The 19147-nt window shown below is 47.3% G+C and overlaps 1 protein-coding gene and 1 long non-coding RNA gene across 6 annotated transcripts in view; one reads left to right on the top strand and one right to left on the bottom strand.

Annotated features, from left to right (window-relative positions):
- Window positions 1-15183, bottom strand: part of PRMT8 (protein arginine methyltransferase 8) — a 97778-nt gene extending 82595 nt beyond the window's left edge. The window contains exons 1-3 of one of the 5 annotated variants that reach the window (XM_045467156.1): window positions 13997-14090; window positions 6814-6906; window positions 6297-6399 (exon numbers count right to left, since the gene is read on the bottom strand). Coding sequence is in view for 2 of the 5 variants with exons in the window: in XM_045467153.1 (XP_045323109.1) it covers window positions 13997-14071 (75 nt within the window). In the remaining 3 variants the exon portion in view is untranslated. Of the gene's footprint in view, window positions 1-6296; window positions 6400-6813; window positions 6907-13996 lie in introns of all 5 variants that reach the window. The other 4 variants (XM_045467157.1, XM_045467153.1, XM_045467159.1 and 1 more) reach the window with 4 other exon arrangements.
- Window positions 12022-19147, top strand: part of LOC123592164 — an 82603-nt gene continuing 75477 nt past the window's right edge. Inside the window, exon 1 of the long non-coding RNA XR_006709613.1 lies at window positions 12022-12945. This is a non-coding gene — a long non-coding RNA (uncharacterized LOC123592164). The remainder of the gene's footprint in view (window positions 12946-19147) is intronic.

Here is a 19147-nt window from a genome sequence, read left to right as displayed (position 1 = left end):
AAGTAGGCTCCACACCAACAGCCGCATAAAATCTGACATGGGGCTCGACACGGGGCTTGAACTCATGAACCGTAAGATCATGACCTGAGTCAAAAACAAGAGTCAGACGCTTAACTGACTGAGCCACCAGGTGCCCCTTCTCTTTCTTTTCCTTTAGCCCTGTACACATTCAGAACAGGCTAGACCCATGGCACAAGTAAGGTTATCCCTCAGTTGCCTAGTCAAGTGGATATTAAAGGATCTGCTGCCCAAGACTGGATTCTCTCCAACACCCAGGCCCCCAGAGTCCAGAACCAAGAATCTGTGGCTGTCTCCCCCTACCACCTGAATGGTAATCCCTTCACAGTCTCTCCTGCCTGAAAAAGAAAGAGCCATTGCTCTTTGAAGCCTAGAAGCCCATGCCTGGGAAGTGAGAGAGAATGGAAGAGACTGAGCCAGCAGGTGGAGAGCAAAAATGAAGGCAGTGGTTTCTGGGGGAAGATTCACTTTTCCCCAGATAAACATCTGCCTGCAAACAGCCTACCCTTATATGCTTTGTTCAAGTCAGGACCCTAAAAGAGGTCTGCTTCTCACCAAGCCAAAGCCCAGATTGACAGCATCTTTTTGCTTTTCCCCAAACCTCCACTTTCTATGCCATTTGCCACCGAGGGGGAAAACATCTCCCATTTTGAACAGCACGAATTTAGCACACGTGGGCATGTCTGGAAGGGGAAGCCATGTGGAGGATGGCGATGAGCTTGTCTCCAACTCCACTGACAACTCAATAAGGGGAAATTGGCATAATGCTGCACTGGAAGGCACTTGAGATAGCAAGTGAATCACAACAAAGTTTAAGACTTGCACAATACCTCCTCCCTTTCCCAAATGGCCTTATGCCCATTGTCTCATTTAGTTCAGGGGCATCCCTATCAAGTAGGGTAGATTAGGATCAACTCATCCATTTTTCATTTGGTCGCTGAGAGTTATGGAAGGCAGATGGCAACAGAGTCAGAACCATGGGTTCTGTCTGTTGGCTTTTAACTCCTTCTACACTACCTAGTATCAGCCAAGGGCTTGAAGAACTGGAATGAATAAGCAAAAGTTGAGGCATTTCCTCCTTAGTGCTTAGGACAGAGCCTGACTGTCTTGACTAGATCATATGGGGTACACTCCAGAGGTGAGGGCATGGATCTCAAGAGCTCTAAGACTGTGGATATTTGATGCTGAAGCAGAGCTGGAAGAAGAAAAAGAGGTGGGCACGGGCTTGGCAGAGCTTCTGTGAAGCCTCCAAGAAAAGCCGCCAGATCTGGCCTGGTAGACAAAATCCTAGGACCCTGCAGTACTGGAAGCCCAAGCCAGTGGTTTAGTTTTCTTCACATCTTGGAAAATGGAGCATCTTATTTTTAACCTTTAAACAGAGGAGTGAGTAGCAGTGATGGACCAAGATAATGGTGAATAAAGGAGCCTCTGCAAAGCTCTAGGCAGGAATTGTGTCCACTCTGCAGAGCAGCTGGGCCCCAAGTCAGTTAGGAGTGCCTGCAGTTAGGAGCCAGAGCCTCAGGGCAGTTCAGATCCCTTGTCTCAGGACATCCCCTACTCAGTCTCCTGCTCACATCACTCAGTGATGTTGGGAACAAATATATTGTTTGATCCAAATCCCCGAACTCCTCTACCTCAAGCAAGGTTTTTCAGGGGAGCCTCCATAGTCTCTATGCTGCATCTTGTCACTGCTAAAGTGCAGTAGTTCCCAATTTCTCAGGCAAAACCCTGACCCCTACCCTTTCTGGGGCTTACGCCTTACCTGTTCAGGAGGGCATTAAACTTAGACCCTTGTTTATCCAAAAATCTCCCCTTACCGAGTTTTCCTTGAGTATAAATTTTCTCCTTGCAATTCTTGCTTTGTCCATCAGCAGTGAACATCTAACTGTGTCAGCTTAACTACAGCCTGGCTTCAGGTCAGGAGGATTTCTTTCTATAGTGGAATCCTAAGTAACTGACCATAGTTGCATTAGGAAGGGATAGAATGGATAGATATCCGTTTAAACAGTAGCATCCGTAGAACATTTTCTGTACAGGAAAGGTACATGTAGCAATGATCATTGAGCAAATGATTTTAAACCTCTAATAGGTACTAAGCACTGTGGTAGGTGCTGTTCAATTGTGAACAGCCCCTACTCTCACAAAATTTATGGTGGACTTATAGACAAGGAAATCAGCAAGTACAGTGTGATATGTGCCATGACAGAGGACGCACAGGTACTATGGGATCACATGGGTGGGAGAACAAAGTCAGACTTGGATAAGGGGGTAGTGTCAGGGAAGGCTTCCAGAAGAGGTGACGTCTAAGCAGAGATCTAAAGGGAGAGTAGTAGGTTGCCAGGAAGTAAAGGGAGGAAAGCAGTTGAGTATAGCTGGCGTAGGAGCAAAAGACTTCTAAGAAATTGAGGAAAGGAAGGTGGAAAAGTGCTTAGGGCATGACCGTGCAGAGCCTTATGAGCTATGGTAAGCAGGAGACCTTTCTCCTAATGAAAATGGAAAAGTCACTGAAGGGGATTAAGGAGGTGAGAAGTATCATCAGATTTCCACTTCAGAACATGCATTCATGCTGCTATGAGAACAAATCTAAGCAAGGAAGGGAGGATGTGTGGACAGTGTCCAGGAGGTTACTGTGGAGATCAGGCAAGAGATGGGGAACGAGAGTGGGCCATGAACCAGGATTACAAAAGTGGGGCCAGAAAGGGGAGGACAGGTTCAGGACAAAGAAACAAACTTGCAGGATGTAGAATCATCACTCACCATGAAGAAAGGAGATAGGAGAGTCAGGGCTTGTGACTGGTAGATTCTTACTAAGCAGGGTGAGGGTCAGCAGAGGAGAGGCAGGTTGGTGGGAAGAAATGCTATCTCGCAAGGGAGCCAGCAAGACATCTGAGTGGGGGTGTCCCATAGGCAGTTAGCTATATGTGTCCAAGCTCAGAGGACAGATCTGGGCTACAGCTTGGAGTCTGGGAATCATCAACACATAAACTAGTAATAAAGCTAAGAGAGGGGATAAGATGACCTGGACAGAATGGGTAGGTAGAGAAGAAGGTGATTCAGAGCCCAGCCCAGAGGAAAACCACAGTGTCCGAGCTGCGTAATAAATGTCGTGCATCAGCTGCAAAGTCGGCACTGCCTAATCTTCATGACCCTGAAATTCAGGTCTGTCTCTACAAGACTCTCCCTCAGATTCCCACACTCAACCTCACCCCAACATGGGTCCCCCATAGGACACACTTCTCTGTGTTGACTCATCAGACACTGGCTTGAGCTCGGAAGCTCCAGGCTAGTGATTAAATGTGTCCCTTATATATCTCCTACTACAAATTGCAAACCACGTAGGATAAGTACATAAGCATACAAGGATGTACTTCTGCATCAGGGACCCACAGACTTAGGTGTACATAAACATCCCTGCACATAAACGCACCCACACACCCTACAGTCTGGATTAGGTCATTTATGTCTACTCAAATGGAACATTAGAAGTGACTTTGAACTACAGGTTTTCCCCTAAAAAAACAAAAACAAAAACAAAAACAAACAAACAAACAAACAAAAAACACTGGCCTAATAAGCAGTTACAACAGGAGGAAAAAGAATAAAATGTTTGTAGAGATTCTTCTTTATGTCTTATTCCATGATCAAATTTAATCCTCATGGCTAACCTGTAAGATGGGTTTTAGAATCCCAAAGGGATGAAGACCAAAATGTTCTCCTGTGCCTCCATGGGACAATAGCTTTTATTCTGGAGAAGGGAGAGTAGGAAAAGATTCTAACAGAATCTTTGGCATATGTATGATATACAGGTTGACTTCCTTTATTCATTTAAGAAATTTTCATCACTGTCCTACTATGTACCTGGAGGCAAGAGTCGACCAAATGCACGTAAATATAGAGCATTCCTTAATTAGGATCCTGTTTACACTCATGATGGGCTGTAATCATTTTTGTGGGACTGTCTGATTGAGCCTCCTTAGAGAAGGGCTGTCATAGCTGCTTGTCAGAGAGAGATGAAGTCCTTGAATTGAAGGCTTCTGTGGGAATTACAGTCTTCCATTTTCCAGAAAGGCCACCACTGTTCTTTACTTCAGCTAACAAGAGATTACATTTCACAACTGAGCTACAAATGGGGGCCTAATTGATGAATTTGCTAATAGCCTTCCCTTTATAGTGGCATTAGCCTAGTTGGGTCTTAGCTGTACCTCCCTCGGGTGAGGCCTCACCCACAGTGATATATTCTGCTAGATTTATGGCTAAGAGGACAGGGAGTTTAACTCAGTAATTAAACATCCAATTTGCCACATGAGCCTGGGAAATATCTCCATCCTCCCTCTTCCTTTTGCCTGTGCCTCAGTTTCTCTCAGTGGGAACGGGGCTGGGGGAGTTATCAATCCACCCAGTAACCAACAGGTAAGAGTTTCTCTCTTCTTAGCCGCAAGGCTTGTGAAGGGCACAGAGAAGTCTGTGATAATGGGCCTTCCCTCAAAAGGTCTGCAATCAAGCATGATTGAGACTCTCACATCCCCCATTTCTCTCACATTGTTAGGGACCCAGTGAGGTTTCCATTTCATTCTTAAGATGTTGCCAAACACCTGCTTCCTAGAGCTTGGAGTGGGGTAGGCCAGGCTGTGGGTCCCTCCTGTAACTGAAGCACTTCACTTGAGGACTAGTGGCCCCTGGGAGGGGGCTGCTAAACAGCCTTGTCTTCAGTTGTCTTCATGGCTCTGGCAGGCTGACCTGAAAATGAATTGGTGATTCAATGATTGTATGACCTGAATCAAAGACGCCCTCCCCTGGCCACTGTGCTCCATCCAGCTCTACTGAAACTGGTTCCCTGACATCGGTGGTAAAGACCCTTTATTCATCCACTCCCCCTTTGGGATGGCACTAGATAAGCCCAGATTACAAATAACAGCTAATCTTTCTTGAGCATTTACCATGTGCCAGACGTATGCTTTTCGTGAAATAACCCATTTAATCCTCATAATAATTCAATGGGATAAAGTGCTATTACCATATCATAGATGATGGGCCAAGGCACAGATGATGATGGTAACTTGCGCAGCAGGCTGATAAGCTGAGATCCGACCCCAGGCGTGCCAGTCCCAAGGGCTGCACACTTCCTGTCACACAGAACTGCCTCAGGGGAGAAGTCAGTGGCCCACATGATTTAATTGTTTGGAAGGCACCAAGAAAATCCTTATCCCTCCTGCCCTCCAGAATTGCCCCTCAAATAAGCTGGTAATGGGCTCACAACTCTACCCCCAAAATAATTCCTCTGGCAACGACAAAGCAAATCTCCTGGGAGGATGAGGGGATCTAATACATGGAGCCTGCTACTGATAGGCTGCAATTAGCTATAGTCCCTTTCTCCTGCATGGAAGTGTATCACTTCCTTCCCAGATTCCCAAAACCTTCAGTGGGTGGGAGCTGGTGTAGGGCAAAGACGAGAATAAGCTTGAGGTTGGTGATGTGGATAAAAAAAGGAGAGAGGCCTGAGTCAACAGCAGAGCACATTCCAAGTCTGAGAATACCCCAACTCAGCTACTTTCTGGCTCTACAACTGACCACCACAGATTCCCATTTCTTCAACTGCAAAATAGAAGTAGAAGGAGTTGCATTGTAATCTTGTTGTGTAAATCAAATACGGTGATGCTTACAAAGTACTTAACACTGTCCAACGCACAGTACAGACATTAAGATGGCAGCTTTTGTTTTAATTATTGCTACTGCACAAGGAAAGAAGGCCTGATAAAGACACTGAGAAGTCCATGGGCAAGGTGGACCGCTGAGTGAGCGGGAGGAAAGAGACTTGAAGGAGGGAGACTACCTTCATCGACTTTGCAACTACTCTGAGGCCTTTATGTATTAATTCAGTCATTTGTCAGTCATTTCAGCTCAGACCTACTGTATGTGGACACTGTGTCAGATGACGTTGTGGGTTGAACCAAGCTGAATCAAGTCCCCCTCCCCCAAAAAGTCCTAACCCCTGTTGCCTAGGAATATGACTTATTTGGAAATAAGCTCTTTGCAGGTGTAATCAAGTTCAAATGAGGTTTTACTAGATTAGGGTGGGCTCTGGTCCAGTATGACTGGTGTCCTTTTAAGAAGAAGAAATACAGACACACACACAGGGGAGAAACCTATGTGAAGATGAAGGCAGAGACTGCAGCAATGTGTCTACAAGCCAAGGAATATTGAACATAGCTGGCAACAGCTAGGAGCTGGGGAAGGATCAAGAAACAAGCTCCCCCTAAGAGCCTTCAGAAGGAACTGACCCTGTTAGCATCTGGATCTCAGACTTGTGGCCTCCAGAACTGCCAGAGAGTACACCTCTGTTGTTTTAAGCCAGCCTGTTTGTGGTTCTTTGTCACAGCAGCCCTAGAAAATAAACATAAGCAATAAAATTACCAAGATACATTTAGAAAACAAAGTTCTTGTTCTGGAATCTTTGCTATTCATTTCACCCCCAGAAGAGGCTGGCTGAGAGTCCAGGTTTAATCCAATGGCCTTGGGTCTGGCTTCCAAAGAGGCATACTTTGTTAAACAAGAGCTTCTCCTCTGGCCCACCAATTAGGACTCTAGGCTGGAGGATAAGGATATCTTACAGGAGTAGGCGGTGTGGAATGAGGATTGTCCCAGCCACAAGTCATATCAGGTCCCTGCCACCCACAGGGCATCGCACTGAGGACTGTGAAAAATGAGGATTGCAGGGTGGTGGTGGCGGCAGAAAAAGAAACCCTGGAAAACGAAAGGTGGGGGTAAAGTCTTGTTTTCAATTTCTTCCAAACCCACCATTCCTCACATCTCCTTTTGATATCTCCATTCTTCCTCTTCATAGTTTAAGTTTCTACTCTGGTCCCTCAGATGCCTTCATAGCCTGGTAGGCTGGAGAAGAGAAAGCACAGGTCTTGGTGGCTAGAAAACTAGAGTTTGAATCCCAGTTCTACCACTCACTATTTGTGGGATGTTAGGTAAGTAACACTAACTGTCTGTGTGTCTGTGCTTTGGCTTTTTCATCTGTACAATAGGGGTAGTATGTAACTCATATATGTTATGTATGTACATCTGACATACATTGTATAATGCATGTGTGTATGTATGTAATGCACAATAGTATACATTGACCAAGATGATATATGCCAAAGCATTTTAAACGTCATGTGAAAAGGAAAGAGATCTCACTATTCACAGTTCCTAGATCTTATGTACAGAAACTCTGGTTTTAGATATCACGTATCAGGACATACTACAAAATTAGCACAAAAATATAAAAACAATAAATCAGATGCTATGTTTAAAGGACCAATGCCAGTGTACAAATGCCAACATATAAATGGCTTTGACCTAGGAGTAAACCAGTCTCAACACCAGCACTCAAGATCTCTGTGATACTGGACAAGATTTTCCATCTCGTAGTTTAAATGATTTGTGTTTCCATCCAGCTCTAAGTTTCTATGACTTTATGAAAAAGTGCACATCAAGCTATTTGCTCTTATAAAATTACACTTTTAAAAAACTCTTTACTTATGGGTCACCCATTACAAATCTAGGGAAAGCTGTGATGCTTGAGGGAATTCTAATAACAAGTGAAGCAGAAAAGCCATTTGATGTGTGAAATATCCAATGGGCTGGGTAACACTGGAAAGGCAAGTTTTCTTGAACAATCCTCTCCTGGTTATTCATATGAGAAGGCTAATGTCAGAATATCAGAGACTGGGTTGGAATACAAAAGCCAGTAAAGAGGGTGAGACAGCCCTAATACAGCCCAAAATGCAAAAACAACCGGCCAGCTTTTATCTCCTTTTAGAATAATATGAACAAAGATGACTCGGATTACACTAGAAGAGATTGAGCCCCACTTAAGGAAGAACTTCCTTCTGAGATACATAAGTTTGGAGAAATCACCTTCTCTAAAACTTTTCTAAAAAAATTTTTTTTAATGTTCATTTCTTTTTTGAGAGAGAGACAGAGTGACAGAGCATGAACAGGGGTGGGACAGAGAGAGACACACACAGAATCTGAAGCAGGCTCCAGGCTCTGAGCTGTCAGCACAGAGCCCAACACGGGGCTTGAACCCATGAACCATGAGATCATGACCTGAGCCAAAGTCGGGTGCTTAACTGACTGAACCACCCAGGCACCCCTAAAACTTTTCAATGAGAGACCCAGCAGCCAACTTTGTGTCCTGGGTGAAGTGTGTGCAGCAGCAGAAGCAAGGACAGAGCGACCCTTTGAGAACTTTTTGCTTGTGTTCTCTCCATGCTTTTTCCAAGTCAGTTCACAATGGCACATAACGCCTGCATTTCACACAACACAATCCGGCTTCCAGTTACCTTGGCAGTTCACATGTTGTCATGCTGCCGACTTTTCCCCTGCTGGCACACTAGACTCCAAGGTGTAAGTACTGTTTTTACAGATGTTTGCATGTTCCACACTGGTATGTGATAATCACTTTGCATTTCAGTTAGCAAAGAGGAAATGAAACCCACTCCTGAATTGGAGACAAGAGTGTTGTGTTTCACCCTCGTTGACAGCCAAAAGCCAATTTAGGACTCTCTGAAAAGCCGAATTTCCCTGGGGGGAGGGGAGCACGGGGCGGGGGTGGGGGTGGGATATGGGTATCTTCTTAATGCTCCTGAGCTTGCTTAAGGATTGAAATTGGTGTTTGCTGAGGGAGGAAAAATCAACGTGGATTATGGTTTATGGATCACTTCAGCTGGAGAAGCAAGCAAGTGGGAGAGCTCATCCAGTTTGCACTTTTTCAGCAAGACTCCTACAAGCTAGCAGGCTAATAGCATAAACACCTATCCAGAGCTCACCACATTCTAAACCCTTTGCGCGAATTAATTCACTTAATTATCACGACAATTTGATGAGGCCGGAGAGGTTACGCTCAACATAACACATCTACTAAGTTCAGAGCTGGATTTTAAGCCAAGCAGTCTGGTTCCAGAGCTGGCATGGTAAGTTAGCTTTCACACTCTTTGGAAGGAGATGTGAATACAGACCATCCTCAAAGAAGTGGGGCTGGATACTGCCTCTTCTCTTCCTCCTCAATTTCCTGACTTTTTGCTATGGGACCACACACTTCAGCTGAAAGGAACTTCCCAAGGAGAGGGATCCCTTAGCCACATACACCATGTCAGAAGTCAGCTCTGTGCTCTCTATAACACTAACCCCCTTGTCCCATTGCAGGATTTTTCCCAACCCATAATTATTATCACTCCCTGGGTCAGTAAGTCAATAGAACATTTAAAAAAACAAAACAAAACAGTCTCCAAAATGACTCCTTTGCTAAAACTCTTTTCTCACCCCTAGGGCTCTCCTCTGAGGTGCTAAAACCCCAATCAGGGAGTCATCACCATAAATAATGCATCAGGCTTTCACTAAGAATCAGTAAAGCAAGGAGCAGCTCAGAAAAGTCCATTATCCCCCCATGGTTCGTAATTGGGCATTGTGATTAATCCGTTTATCTGCTATTCAGATGAACACCCCATAGTAAGAGTCAGTAATTACAGAATATTGAATAGGTACATGAATAACCAAATGTACCCATGCTTTGAGTTACTGCGGCAACTTGATTCCCAGAATCTTTAGTCATTTTGAGTTTTAAAGGTCCGCAACATTAGCAGAGAGGTGAGAGATAGGAAGCCCAATTTTCAGAATATCCTGAGTGGCTAAAACCCAGAAAGCTCATGAGCTTGCTTGTACATAATCACATGAATCAGCTCACATTCAACAATTTATCAACATTTATTATCTGCTATGTGTCGGGCACAGTGTTAAGAACAGGGTATACCAAAGAAAAGTTCTGAAGAGACAGACGTATAAAAAGCCAATCATCTTGTAATAAGAAAAGTGAGATGTGTGTTAAGAACACAGAAGAAGAATGAGTACTCACTCCCCAAGAGGGTGGAGGATCAATGCAGATCTGGGAAAGCTGCCCAGAGGAAATGACCTTTGAGTTGAATCTTGCAGGTTAAGGAAGATTTTTTTTTCCAGAGAAGAAGGGAAAAGAGCATCCCAGGCAGAGGAACAAGTATGCACAAAAGTATTCGGGCAGAAAGTGATCTGTACAGAGAATTGCATAGGACAGGCATTAAAGGACTTTGTGTACTATGCTAGGGGAACTGGACTTTATCTTGTATCCTGTATTCAGTAGGACAACATGGTAAGATTTTAAAGAGATGTGTGAGCATGAGCAGTTTGGTGCTTTTGAAAACCCACTGAGCGATGATAATGAGGCTGGATTGGAGAAGGAGACCAACAGTTGAGAGGCTACCGCCTTAGTGAGGGCAAAAGTGAAGATGACCTGCCTCAGGCACTGGGAGAGAACTGAAAAGGATAGTGGGATGGAACAGTCCGACTAAAGGCTTTGCAGACATTTCAGAAGGCCATATCAGAAAGTTTCTGATGATAGGTGGGGAGCAGAGGTGATGATGCGTTTAGTTGAGAAGGAGAAGCCTATCAAGTAGCTGGACAAAGTGTAAATGATACAGATATCGCTTCATGTATGTTATATTCCAGGGACTGTCACGGTATTTCCTTATATCCTCTGCCTACCCTCCACCATAAGGGAAATCGGCTCAAGTTAAAGGGGACTGAGACACTCAGTGCCACCCAGAACGTACCCTGCCCACTAAGCCTGTGCCCCTAGTGTTCCCACTGCCCTAGCTCTGAACTTCACTTATTGAGGGAGGCTTTGCTTACAATGTAAATAGCTTTATTCTTCACTTTTTCCTTCCTAACAATTCAAATGTCTTTCCCTGTCTTTACCTTGTGAAAAACACCTTCTCCCATCATCCTTGCCTACCCCCAACATTGTATCTCTTCCTTCCAAAGTATCTCTATCCTCCCCATTCCTTACCCACTCCTATTCACACATGACATCTTTTTAGAAGTAGCAAGTGTGGGGTAAAGGGCAGTGAATCAGAAGTGAGGGCAATCTGGAGTGCCTGGATGGCTCAGTTGGTTAAGCATTCTAGACTTTGGCTCAGGTCATGATCTCCAGATAGTGAGTTCAAGCCCTGTGTTGGGCTCTGTGCTGATAACTCAGAGTCTGGAGCCTGCTTCACTTTCTATGTCTCCCTTTCTCTCTTCCCATTTGCTACTCACACTCTGTCTCTGTCTCTCTGTCTCTCTCTCAAAAATAATAAACATTAAAAATTAAAAAAAAAAAAAGAAGTGAGGACAGTCTGTGTTCCAAGACTGTCCTAGCTGACCAGGTGACTTTCAGAAACTGCTTGATCTCTCAGCCACAGTGTCCTCAGTTATAAAATGGGGATATGAAATGAATACTAACCTTTGCTTATCTCACAGGATTATTATAAGAGGAAAAGAGATAAAGTGCTTGCAAACAACACCAACAGAAAGTAGGAAAAGTGCTACAGAATTATCTGGATTGTTGGGCACTACTGACCACCAGACGGTGAGTTGCTTATGGGCAGGGGCCTGGTTGCCTTCATCTTTCAATCTGGAGTACATAATTATTTCTAGTACGGAGTCAGTGTTTGATAAACACATTGAATTAACGACAAGGACCACTGCCACCACCAACACACACACACACACACACACACACACACACACACACACACAGGTGTCCTTGCCTCTCTCTCCCACCATAATGCAGGCAAACCCATAATACCTCCGCTTTTGGAACTACTGCTCTAGTCCTAGTGTGTTCCAAAAACAGCAAGTTCCTGGAGGAAAACCAAGTGATTGTCACGCGCCTGGATGCCTCCACTGGGCACGTTTGACCAAGTCTGAATTCCTCCCCTTCTCAAGGGAAGTTGCTAAGAACTGAACCCCAGAATCCCTCTCCTCCAAGGAGCCCCAGCTGGGTCTTTCCTTACCCCCTCCCACCTTTGTGCCAGGCATGCGACGTGTTTTTTTTTTTTTTTTCTTTGCAGGAGCTCAGCCGCCTCTACTGCTGTTTTCATTGATGCCTTGAGCAGACCTGGCATGTGCAACTGCTGAGAAGGGGGGGGGGGGGGGGGAGCGTGGAGCCGCGGGGGAAGCAAGTAAAAATAGCCTGGCGCGCACCGCTCTGCCTGCTCTGGACGCCTTTAACCCTGGCCAAGGTGGGGAGCTCAGCAGCCACTACAGCACACTGCTGAACCTGGCAGGGGTCTGCATCCAGACCCCGTACAACAGCTGGGGTGCGGGGGCTTAGAGACCCGTGAAAACTTTTTTTTTTTTTTTAGAAACCCAGAAGTGGGGGGAGGGAAGAGCAGGAGAAAGCTGTTTCTTGCTTCTAGCACTCCAGCCACCTGGCTGCAGGGACTGCTATGTGCCCACTGGTCCAACACTTTACAGAAGTGCAGCCTTGACTCGGAGCTATTTTTAGCAACCTCTTCCGCGGGTGGGCGATCAGAGGGAGGAGTGTGAGGGGATTGGGAAGGCTAGCTCTCTGCTGTGAGGCTAGGCGCCTTTGCGGGTGGAGAAGAGGAAGTGTCGAGGGGATAAGCATGCTGGCTTTGCCCTAACTCAAGGAGACAGCGTTAGCTGCTGAATGCCCTACTGCTTTCAAGCCCCTGAGCGTGTTTGTTTTTCGAAATCGACAATTGCCAGATGCATGCTGCTTCTAATCTCTCAGAGAATTGGGATTTTAAAAGCGTTGCTGCCTATTGCTATGGGGTAAAGGTTAGCTGCAGTTAAGACCTTACCGAAGATCGGAAGGGTCTCTGCATCGTTTTGCATTCCAGCAAGACAGAGGGACAATCCCCGTGCCACACCTCCATCCCCGCCTCACGCTGCATATGGGTAACCATATGTGAAATGTACGGCAGCCCCACCAGACACCCGGCTATTAATAGAGCCCGGGAGTTTGCTCTCTGTCTTTTTCCTGCCACCGAGTAAGGGATGATCTTCACACACATACCCCACTCCGCCCCCACCTCGGCGCACCGTTTCTCCAGGAAGGTAAGGGGGCTGCCCACGCTGATCCCCTTCGTGACTACAGGTGCCTAGAGCCTACGGACTAGTCCAGTTGTAACGACAGCAGGGTCACTGCGAGGCCAGGGAACACAGCCTCCAGTCTTGGGACGCAAAACCCAGCAGGGCTTTTTGCGTCTCTGGGCCAACTCGAGAGTAGAGAAAGGGCAGCTATTGGGCTGCCGAAGGCGAGGGGGGCAAGAGCGCAATCTGAAGAGCTAGAGTGGCCTCCTCCAAAGCCGCTTCGGGACGAATGGCTGTAGACCCATTTCTCCCCTGCAGCCCGCGGCGCGCAGCCCCCACCCGGCGCGGGCTTGGCTGCGGCAGGAGCGGGCGCTGTCCCTGGTTCTGAAGGTGGCCGCGACCACAGCTCCCTCCCCGGGTTTAGCGCCCCAAGGCGGCTCAAACATTCCAGGGTTGCAGACCTCTCTCCGGCCCAGATCTGAGCGGGAGGGTCTGTTGGTGGTGCCCAAGTCCCACCACCCGCTCGGTGTGGCCCCACCGCGGCCCGGAGCTCTCCGCGGTGCTGCGGGGACCGAGAGCTGGGGGGACTGACTTGAGCCTGAAGGGTAAAGCTCAGGCAGCGTCTGGAGATGGTCAAGGCACCGCAGGGAGCCGACCTGGTCCCAGGATCACCCACCCCAGCTTTGCACAAAGCTGGGACTCTGGACCCCTAATGAAGCCCAGAGGAGAGAGCAGGGGAGCGCTGCTGCCCAGGGTTTGGGACTTGGGGAAAGAGAAGCGAGCAGCGGGTGGCAGGAGAGGGAGATGGGGTGAGAGCGATTTTTTTGCATTTTCAAAAGGGAGGGGACCTGAGACATGCACTGGCTTTTCCCCCAACACACACACACACACACACACACACACACACACACACACACGGCCGGCAGAAGCAAGCGGGATGGAGCCGGGGAAAGTTTGGCACTAGGTGCTGAGCAGCGGCGGCGGTGGCGGCGGCGGCAGCGACAGCGGCGGCGGCGCGGTGGTCCGGGGTGGGCTGCCGGGGTCGCCGAGAGCCCCGGCCCTCTCGCCTCCTTACCTCGGTGTTCTCGGCAGCGTTCTCCGCCATTTTCCTCCTTAGGAGCAGGCAGCGGGAGGAGTGTTTCATGCCCATAAGAGCCAGCAAGGGTTTGGTGATACAGAGATAGTAGAGAAAGAGAGAGCTGGTGTAGCTTTAAAAGAGAGAGAGAGAGAGAGAGAGAGAGAGAGAGAGAGAGAGAGAGAGAATGGGAGGAAAAAAAAAAAAAACCAACCCAGCCCCTCTGCTGGAGCGTCAGCCGATACAATCAACTACGGTTGAGTCTTTTCTGCAGTCTCCACTTTGTTTTATTTTCCTCCCTTCTCATCTGCTTCGGATTCCTTCACACAGTTTCAAGTTCTTCTCGCGCACCCGACCCCCTCCCCGCCCCTCTCCACCCGCGCTGCGGGCTAGGCTGGAGGGAGGCAGCCCCGAAGGCTTCGCGGCAGCGGCGGCGTCTCTTCTCCTGGCTGCTCACAAAGTCCGGCCGGCCGGAGGCAGCCACCAACTCCTCTCAACTTCTGCCGATCGGCTGGGCGAAGCAACACGCTTCCTGCGCGTCTCTCCTAGGGGCTGAGCCGGGTGAGTGGGGGCGGGGTAGGAGGTTCGGTAGAGCGAGCGGCGGCTGGGCGCAGACGGAGGGCCCCCAGCGCCCCCGGGCCCGCCGCCTCCTCCAGGCTCCAGGGGTCTTTTGGCCTCCTCCACCCCCAGGCGCCGTGGACAACTAGCGCGGGGGCAAAGGGCGGCGCGGACGCTGCAAGGCCACGCGGGAGACTCGATGAAAGCAGGCGCCGGAGCTGGGCTCTTGCAGGTTCTTAGACCCGGGTGTATGTCCTCCCACCGAGGACAAGCTCTGGGCAAGATTGGGCCATAGTTACCTCGCCCCCATCCCACCCCACCCCCAACTTCCCAGATCCTCTGTCAATTCTTGGTTCCTTCCTTGGCGAATTATGGTTTCAGGGGAGCGAAGGGGTGGGTGTCTGGATGAGGGAGGGTCCTTAACTCCTTCAACTCTAAGGCTAAGTATGCTATCATCTCTCCTTTTCTCCCACTGTCCCTGTCCAGGCACTTGGGGCTCCAAGCTTCTCTCAGGTTGAGAGGTTGGGCCAAAGGTTCAGCCAGAGGTGGCTCGGAAGAGACCATAGGAGAAAGTCAAATGGCTGAGCCCACAGTCCTGTTCCCCTTACCCTAGTCTTCCCCGGCAGCCCCCTGCCCACACATTTCTCTTCTCCCTCCTCACCCCTCCCCCATGGTCACCAGATTTTGAAGTCCCTTTTATGGGAGAGAGGGAGGATGTCACGTACCCATTAGGATTCTCTTGATCCTTTTTTAAGGGAGTTTGGGCGGCAGCAGGGGGTGTGAATTTTTATACAATGCATTCCTGTCTTCACTTTGAGAGCTTCTTTTTCTCTGTCTTACTGGCCATCTGTCAGGCGGGTGGGAAATAGAACGGGGGGGGGGGGCACTCTGTCTCTCCCTTTGCAACAGGCCACTCAGGCTGGACTCCTTCAAAGACAGCTGCACTTTCAAGCTTTCAACCCACAAGTCAAGGACAGGGACCTAAAAGATGCATGCTCCTTGAACACCCTGGCTCTCTTCACTTCATCCCTGTACTTGCATCGGGAGATCAGTTCCGCATGCGTGCCCTATTTGTTTTATCACCTTTGACAGCCAGGAAATGTGAGCCTGGTTGTCCTCAGCTAACCTCAGGGTCCATTGAAGAAATGGACCAGAATCTAAAAATGCCTCCATCACCTGGTCCTAGGGGAAAGAGAAGATGCATTGCAATAATTGGAGGAGGGAGAGGAGGAGGAGGAGTGGAGAGTAAAAGAGTGAAAAGATAATGGGCAACAGGCTTGAGTTATTGGGCGTGTGTGCATGTGTGTGCATGTTATATGTGTTTGGGAAAGAGCGAATGTAAATGAAAGAATGAGCCTAACTCCTTAACCTTTTTCTTACTCAGACCACAGACCTTGACTAGTATTGGGGGTGAGGAAGCAGAATCTTTGGCAACACCTACTTGGTCATCCTCCTTCCCTTTCACACATGCAGAAAGCTGTAGGGGGGTGAATGAGATGAATCTAAGGAATGACTTTTACCCTCTTGACCCCCATTTTCTCTAAGCAGCTTTCTCAGAAACAACAGATTTGAGACATCTCATCCTCTACGAAGAGGGTCTCAGTACTATTACAATCAATGAAAATCAGAAAGGAAAGGATCCTCACAGCTCTTTGGTCCAGTTCTCTCATTTTACAAATAAGTACCCTGAGATCAGAAAAAGGAGGCCATTTGTCCATGATCCTTCAGCCAGCTGAGGGAGCATCTGAGAGAAGCTCCCCAGCCTCCTGACTTTCAGCTTTACACTTTTCTCCCACCCTGTTTCTGCCTGTGCAGTGCATCCATTCTGTGACTAACCAGGGAGGAGGGGAGCGGAGACAAGCTCCCACCGAAATAGGCTGCTGCCTGTGCGTGATTATGTTGCTATGAGAACCTCAGTGGGTGTGTTTCCTCCGTTCTCTGTTGAAATCTTTTGCTTGGCTTGGCTTCTCCCCAAGCACAGACACAGCTCCCCTTAGAATGAGGAGTGGAGAGGCTGATATGTAGAGCTGCATTCTCCTGGCAAGAGTTTTCTATTCCAACCCATCCAATGCAGGCCCAGCCTGAGGCTGTGAGTGAGAACCATAGGCCACCATGGTAGTTCCACAATGGCTAGAGTGAGTAGTCTTGAAAATGAATAGTCCAGTCCTCTGTTGAGCCACCTTGGAGCAGAGAGTTGTTCCTGCTGTGTTCCCACCTAATTACAAATTCACAAACAAAAGAATTGTTACTTTAAGAGACTAAGTTTTGGGATGCCTTGTTACACAGCAAAAGATTACCTGAACACTCATGTCCTAGGGTTGTAAGAATTGATGATGTGTGAAAAGTGCCTAGCACATAGTAGGCATCCCCACTACCCCACCATTCACAGGAATTCAGTCTTTCTCCATCTCTTTTGCATAAGTATGTTAGCACAGCTCTTACAATATTAAAAGAATTCCACAAAGAATTTACTGGACATCTGTTATATGCCTAGCTCATTAATAGGCACTGGGCTTGACAATAGGCAACAAAAGGTATTGGACTGATCATTGAGGAGCTCTCAATTTAGCTACCTTGAATGCTTTGAAAGTGTATAGAACTTTCATAGAAGAGCTTTTGAAGGGATTTAATGGGAGGCAAGAAGATATGTGGGACGACCAGACATACACTAAGAAGTAGGTTAAATATTCTGGAACAAAATGCCCTTCCAGGTAGAGATGTCTTGAGGACACATTTTACTTTACTTACGTCTTTGGCGCAACAAGATGTATTGAAGAGGACATGTGAAGTGCTTAGGATAGTGTCTGGCTCATGGGAAGACCACAAACGTTGTGTTAATGCTTGCTAGGCCCTGTGCTAGGCTCTGAGTCAAACATTACAGAGCACTTATTACATGCCAGAGACTCATCTAGACTTAATGTGTCCTCATGCAGTTCTTTCAACAACTCTTTTGGGAAAGTACTGTTATTATCCCTCAAAAACAGATGAGAACACAAAAACACAGAGAATTGTCCAAGTGTTACGTAAAGTCAGGATTCAAATCTAGTATGATTTATTCCATAGCATGACCTTCAAGAGGTTAACCAGATTCAGTGAACAAGGCAGTGGTTCTGAAACTTGGCAGCAAGGTGGAGTCATCTGAGCTTTAAAAATACCAGTGCATTTCTTCGACCCCCAGAGAGTATGATTTAGTGAGGCCTGGGCGTCAGAATTTTTTTAATTCTCTAGCTGATTCTATTGAGCAGTCATGGTCGAGGACAACTGGATAAGGATATGTGGAAAAGATGAAAGTATCCACAGAGAAAGAAGGTCTCTAAGTTATAGAAAGGGCCCCCCAAAACTATAGGAGCCCCCCCACCACAGTATAGAAAGCTCCATCTCTAACACAGAAGTTCTTGAGAGCCACAAAGTTCTTGAGAGTGAAAATGTGCTGATGGTTTAGCCAGCATGCAAAGGTTGGAATAAGACTCTTGGGAAGGGTATAATTGGAAAAGTTATCTGCCTTTGTGAGATGCCACAGAGAAGTGAGTTTCCTGCCACTGGAAAGGGTTCAGTCAGACTAATTATTTGGCATAGCTGTTGCAGTGGAACTGCAAACCCTAGAAGGTTGAGCAAGGCCTCTGAGGTTCCATCCACTCCATTCTGTGACTCCTGAATGGTCTCCTCTCATTTCTGAGTCCTCCGGGAGGTATAGACTGTGTAGTAGCTCAAGTTCAGGAGGTAGTCAACACTGCCTTGGCTGTTTCCCCAAATCCAGTGCCCCTGCAATCAGGATGCAATTTCTCTGTCTGAGAAAGCCTGGACTCTGGCTCATCCAAATGTGGTTGCTGCAATAAAAGATGTATAAGACATGTCCTGTGTCTTCCCCCCTCTTCCTTCTAGGAGAACCTCACATGTGGCCTGGGCTCACATATGGCCAAGGCACGCTGCAGTGAATCCTTGGCTCCTCAAGAATCGGGCCATAGCCATGATCCATCACTACCTCATGGCAGCTAACCCAGCAGTGTTCCTAATGTCTTCTGGGCCAGATGGGAACCCAGCCAAGGCTGCAGCAGCCAGCTAGCTACCTGGCTGAGCCTCCAGGCAGCCCCACACCTGGGCAGCTTTCCTGTACAAAAACCTGTGCAGTCCTATTGCTCCCTAATCCAAGGCCCAATTATTTCTTAAACTACATCTCAAAGAAGGACTTGCAAGAGTGTCCCCAGTACCTGCAAAGTCTGGGTTTCTTTTGTTTTTTCTTTTTCTGTTAAAACCAGAATGTTATTTCTTTCTCACTCTGATAATGTCTGAGTAAGTCAGTTCATTGTTGTTTTGTGCTGGATATGAAAACATTTAGTTTGATTATTCTAAAAATATCTGAGGGGCACTTTATTAGTAGTTCTTCATTAATAGCTTAATCCTTGCTGTTTTGTGCCTCTAAAAAACTGAATACCATCATTATCTGCCTTTGTCTCAGGGTAAGAAGGACTTAAAAGACATCTAGATTTTCTCAATGGCCTATGATGGACCCCAAACTTCTTCAGAGAAAGGGAAAGAGGGAGATAGCAGTAGAACCATAAAGGTACTGAAATATTCCTTCTAAAATGCTATCAC

Source organism: Leopardus geoffroyi, chromosome B4 (assembly GCF_018350155.1).
Source record: "Leopardus geoffroyi isolate Oge1 chromosome B4, O.geoffroyi_Oge1_pat1.0, whole genome shotgun sequence".
In the NCBI taxonomy this organism is placed as follows: domain Eukaryota; kingdom Metazoa; phylum Chordata; class Mammalia; order Carnivora; family Felidae; genus Leopardus; species Leopardus geoffroyi.
This window is presented reverse-complemented; position numbering and strand designations above follow the sequence as displayed.